The 6046-nt window shown below is 36.6% G+C and overlaps 1 protein-coding gene across 1 annotated transcript in view; it reads left to right on the top strand.

Annotated features, from left to right (window-relative positions):
* FASLG (Fas ligand) overlaps positions 1-4366 on the top strand; it is a 28483-nt gene extending 24117 nt beyond the window's left edge. Inside the window, 3 exon segments of the mRNA XM_074222037.1 lie at positions 648-701; positions 2112-2224; positions 2227-4366. Coding sequence (XP_074078138.1) covers positions 648-701; positions 2112-2224; positions 2227-2508 — 449 coding nt within the window. The 3' untranslated portion in view covers positions 2509-4366.
* The last annotated feature ends 1680 nt before the right edge of the window (positions 4367-6046 follow it).

Here is a 6046-nt window from a genome sequence, read left to right on the forward strand (position 1 = left end):
GTGAAACTCTCTTGATAGTCAAAATATAGTACAGAAGCAATAAAGCTTTATGACTTACAGATATACAGAAGAAAATGCAGGAAAGCTAGATAAATGAGGAGAGAGTACTGCTCATGACTCTGCAGTTCATATTTTGTTACAGTTCAAATTTATTTGTTAGCTAAACAGGAAAAGATCTTGGAAACTAACCATAACTTAAGGTAGGTAACGTTCATTCCTGTTTTTATTGTGCAATTAATTGAACTATATTTGTGTAAATCACAAATATATATTTTAGCTACCTAAAAGCCTTGCTTCCTACTTAGTCATAGTAGTGATTGCTTTTAATTTTTGTAAAACCTTTTTCAATGCTATACCCCAATATTTCAATATTTATTCTATCACCAACATGATTTCAGTCAGCTCCCTCCAATTATGGCATCCTTCCCCTCCTAATATGTGCAATTCTTCCATGTAGTTTGACAAATAGCTATCTGTTGATGAAATTCCATGCCACCTAAGACCACATGATTTGATGATATCTGCCTCATGTGCATTCTAAATTGTTTTTTTCAATGTGGTAATTCCTTACTTATTATATTTATACCAATGAAGTGATTTGCATCTCATTTTTCATGAACTTTCTTTCTTTAAAAAAAATAATACAGGTGATCCCAAAACATTTGAAATGAAGGACCTAAAGAAAGCAGCTCATCTAACAGGTTTGTAACAGGGGCACAGGATGGGTAGAAGGAATCATCAGCAGAAAGGATAGACTTCTAGACAAAAGAATGACTACAGAAATTCCCTACATTTCTAAGGCTCCATGACTAACTCACAGATTTGATTGTACATACCTTCAAAAAACTGGTGTCTTATTAGAGAACACTTATTTGGAAGCCATGATTAGTCATTTCTTCTATAGAATGCCTAGCATTGACTTTGGGTTACAGCAAAGGGGTGGAGTACAATCAGTGACCTAACTCAATGGTTCCAAGTCTGCAAATGGGACAAATGCAAATCTGATGGAAATGCAGGGTAAGAGGTGGGGAAAGGAGAAGGAGAAGGAAAGACTGAGAGGTATTCCTTGTACTCTAGTAATGTAGTCATTAACAGGATGCAAATGATTGTCTGTTAATATAGAGTTCCTAAAGTAAAGCATTCTCCTACAATTTATTCCATCCATAATAAGAATTTCTCACAAAGTAGTGTGCTTCCTGCTTTTAAAAGTATTTAAATCAAGTCTGAATGACCATGTGTCAAAGAGGTAGCAAGGCAGAGAGAGTTTGGAACCTGAGAACAAGGTTCCAATCCTGGTTCAATTATTTACCGCCTTTAGATCCTAGGCAAATAACATACATCTGGTGTTTCATTCCTTCACATGTAAAATGAAAGGGATGAATACTTGATCCCTGAGGTTCCTCTCAACTTCCAGTATCAGATCCTTTATTGCAATTGGGGGGAGGGATTTCTGATTGAATGAGAATTTGGACTGTATGAGTCTAAGGGTCCTAACTAATTCTAATAGTCTATGATTTAGGAACTTATACATCTTTTAGCATATCACCCATTTGGGGTCATAATGTTCTTGGATCCCGGGATCCTATCACTTTTAAATCAAATTATTTCCTAGATACTATAATGCATCATTATGATATCCTGATGAAGTTGCCAGAAGAGTGATATTACTAACTACAGACTAGAACCCTGAATCAAAGAGAAGATGAACCAATACTCACAGTCAAGATCACAAAGGGAGTTATCAATGGGTCCAGGAATTGAGTTGCATCCATTGTTATGCTCCCATGTAATGCCATTGATTCATAAATTCATAGAGTTGGAGGGAATCTTAAAGATCATCCTGTTCAGTCCTTCCTTTTATAAGTGAAGGGATTGAGGCTCAGAGTAAATTGCCTATAGTCACACAGCTAGGAAATAGCAAATCTTGGATTCAAACCCAAGTCTCTTGAATTCAAGTCCAAGTTCTTTTCACTATAGCAAGCTACATCACTATTTCCAAGTTACTCTGGAAATGACTTTTTGCCAAAGCAAGGACACATGAAGTTGTGATATGGAAGTAATGTGCTCAGATGTGTAAATGCCCCTCATTTAAAGTTCTTCTCTGATTCTAGGCAAGCCTCAATCACAAGGTATCCTACTCAAATGGGGGGATACCTATAGAAACACCCTTGTTTTTTGAGTCAAATACAAGAACCAGGGTCTGCTGATCAATGACACCGGAGTAGATACTTTGTCTACTCCAAGGTTTACTTCAGGGGTCAGAGCTGTGACAACCAGCCCCTGAAACACATAATTTGTAAAAGGAACCCCAACTATCCCCAAGACTTGATACTAATGGAAGAAAAGAAGATGAACTACTGTATCCCCAAGCATGTGGGGGCCCAAAGCAATTACCTAGGAGCTGTGTTCAACCTCACCAGTGCCACAAGCTTATACGTCAATGTATCTGCATTTTCACTGGTCAATTTTAAGGAATCCAAGACATTTTTTGGTATATACAAACTCTAGGGAAGCTTTCAAAAAGTAAACAGGGGCTCCTTTATGATGATGTCCAGTCCATTATACCACTGAAGATAAAGCTTGATAAGGAACTCCATGAGTATAGGGAGCTAGCCCAAGTCAAGGGAAGACACTCAAGGACCATGAGAATCATTGGATCTGTAGTTTCTTTAGCTCATCCAAAGTCCATGAGCCAATGGAGCCACTAGGAGTGAGTGAGGCTATAGGAGCAAGTGGCCATCACTTCTGAAAAGTCTTGGGTTGTTTTTTGGTTTTAAACTTGTAAAGAGCACCTTTTAAATTTATCTTTCATGGATATATTGACTACCTCAGAGGAAGTTGGTCCTCAACTGAATATTCCTGAATGTGAATAGCAAGTAATGGGTGATGGGTGTGTGTGTGTGTGTGTGTGTGTGTGTGTGTGTGTGTGTGTGTGTATGCACATGCATGTGAAAGAGTCCCTACCATAATCAAAGATCCAAAATTGTAGATAGATTTCCAGGAGCATAGGTTTTTCTTTGGCAAGAAGAACAAGAATTTTCCTGTGTGAGGAACCACACATATTCTGCCTACAAAGGATGTCAGTGCGATTGTTGCTCTGTGTTTACAGATGTGTATGCCATTATTAGCATTATTGAAGATTAATTTTCTCTGATGAGTAACTTCTTGGATTTTCTCTAAGCAAGGGGACGTTTGAGGACTCTTGAGTTCTAATAACTTCTTATCAGAAAAATTTGAGAAAGATTGAGTGGGTGGACCTTGAAATTCATTAGGTGTTTATGACCATACAAAGTTCTAATTAATGTAAGCTATTTGAGCCATGTCTACAATATTTATATAATGTGAAATTTTTTCTATTAAGAGATACTTATAATAAAAATCTATTTTAGTATAATTTTGACCTATGTTATGTTATTATTTGAAGTGGGTAGAAAGGAAGATTTTACTAAGGAGTAAAACTCTTCCAAATCTATTGTACTTCATAGCTCACTATTTCTTGGGGTAATTTTATTTTTTTTAAGACTTGTCTCCTTGTCACTTTCAGACTGGAAGTGAAGGGGGACTACTCACAGATTGATTCCATATTTACAAGAACTTTGGCCTGTTTCCCATCTAGGTCAACAGCAACCTGTTTTCCCCTATTCTCAGGGTCTGACTAATTTAATTCCAGACTTATTGCAGATGCCTGATTGGCTTAGAACATTGAAACTCAGAACTCTTGAGTTCAAGAGACCCATTAGTCTCAGCTTCCTAGTTAGCTGAGATCCCAGATTATAGGATTGTATTTCATCTGGATGTTGATGGAGCTCCCTCAATATACAGTCCAGTAAAATTCTTTATCATTTTACCATTTTCATTTCCTTCAATTGTTGAGTCAATGCTGTAATGAAGTTTATAAAATAATAAATCTTCCTTCTCTGTTTCAATTGTTTATCTTACATTGTTAGATATGAACTGTTTTAAACTATATTTGTTGTACATTTGTAATGCAACAAAGAAAGAGTTTAGTTTCTCAATAATTGAACAGAAAGATCTTCAGACATGGGTAATTCTCCTTTCCACTGTATCATGTGCAAGTGAGACAATTCTAAGCTGCTTTGCATAGGGTTCATCAAATATCATTTTGCCCATATAAGTAGCTGTGAGTGGCACTAACATCACTCCTTGAAAAAACTTTTTGCTTTACTAATTCTGTAAGTAGTCTTCTAAAAATGAAATCAATAGATCTTGGACACAGATTACATTTGGTGGAGAAGATAAGAGTCTACAAAGACTTATATAGGTTTTACAATCTGAAGGATTAGGAAAGTGGTGTTGCTCTCTACAGTAATTAACAGGGAAGGTAGAAGGCAAAAAGAGTATTTTGGGGGGGAATAATGAGTTCTGTTTTAGATATGTTGATTTTAAGATGTCTACTAGATAATCAGTTTATGAGATCTGAAAGGCAGTTTTATATATATATATATATATATATATATATATATATATATATATATATATATATATATATATATACAGAGTTAGAGGTCAGCAGAAAGTTTGGGGTAAGATAGATCTGACAATCATCTGCAGAGAGATGATAATTAAATTCTTTGATGCTGACAGGATCACCAATGGAAGAGAGATTAGAATCCCTAGAGACCTCTACAGTTAGAGAACGTAATTTGGGAAGAGGATTCAGCATAGGAGACCAACCAAGGGACATGTTAATCCTGCAGTATTCTGTCTGGGTTAGTTCTCACCTGGAGCATTGTTTTCAGTTTGGAACATGTATTAGAAGGAGATGATAAACTCTCAGAGGAAGATGACTAGGATGGGGAAAGATCTATAGACTGTGCCAAAAAAGAACAAATGTCCTAGAGATGGGAGGATTTATGGGTAACATGAATACTCTAATTGTTTGAAGGGGTTAAAATTGTTCAGTTTATTATTTACATAGCACTGTAATGCTTGAAAAATTCTTTTGTATATTATCTCATCTGATCTTCACAACAACCTACAAAGTAGGTATTATTTTTACCCCCTTTTTACATATGAGAAAACTGACTAGGTCAAAACCATACAACTGAGAAATGTCACATCTTCCTGACTCCAAACCCGGTGTTTAACCCCTATGCCTTGGCTCACCCTGGAGCAATCTGTAGAAGCTGCTTAGAGGCAGATTTTTGACTCAAGGAAAGAACAAACTTCCTAAAAATTAGAACTATAAAAAGTGTAATAGGATGCTTTAGTTGATAGATTTTTCCCTTGATAAAGGTCTTAATTTGAAGCTGGAATAGTCACTTGTTGGGCAAGATGGAAAGAAAATTCTTGGTCAAGTGCAGGTTGAATTAGAGGTCTCTTCCATTTTTCACTAAAGAAGTAAAACTGTCAAAGTACAGGTATAGATGCTGGAAAACAGGAAAAAAATCCAACATGAACTTAGTCCTCATTAATACCACCAACATTCCAGTTTTCAAAAGAGAATAGTGAGAGAGAGGAGATTTCTGGAGAAGCTGACTCAAGTCTTTCTTGACTTAGCAGACAAATTGATTTTTCTTAAGCACAAGTCTGACCATGTCTCTCTCCAATTCAGCAAAATCCACTACTCATACCTCCAGGATCAAATTTAAAATCCTCTGTCAGAGAAAAGGAACCCTTTGTGATCTGGTCCCTTCCTATGTTTCCTGTCTTCATATTTTTTACTTCTCCCCGTACTCTTTGACCCAGTGATACTGAGCTCCTTGTTGTTCTTCCCATACCACACTCTATCTCCCAACTTTAGGTATTTTCAACTGAAGTCCCCCTGCCTATAATTCTCTCTCTCTCTCTCTCTCTCTCTCTCTCTCTCTCTCTCTCTCTCTCTCTCTCTCTCTCTCTCTCTCTCCTTTCTATATCTTCCTTCAAATTTCAGCTAAAGTCCTGTCTTCTCCATGAAACCTTTCCCAGGGATTAAATGACTTGTCCAAAGTCATGTAGATGATATAAGTTGCAGAGGTAAAATTTAAACTGGAGTCCTCTGATGACAAATCAAGAATTCTTTCCACTATATCACACTGCCACCCTT

The sequence above is a fragment of the Macrotis lagotis genome, chromosome 2 (genome assembly GCF_037893015.1).
Source record: "Macrotis lagotis isolate mMagLag1 chromosome 2, bilby.v1.9.chrom.fasta, whole genome shotgun sequence".
Classification (NCBI taxonomy): Eukaryota; Metazoa; Chordata; class Mammalia; order Peramelemorphia; family Peramelidae; genus Macrotis; species Macrotis lagotis.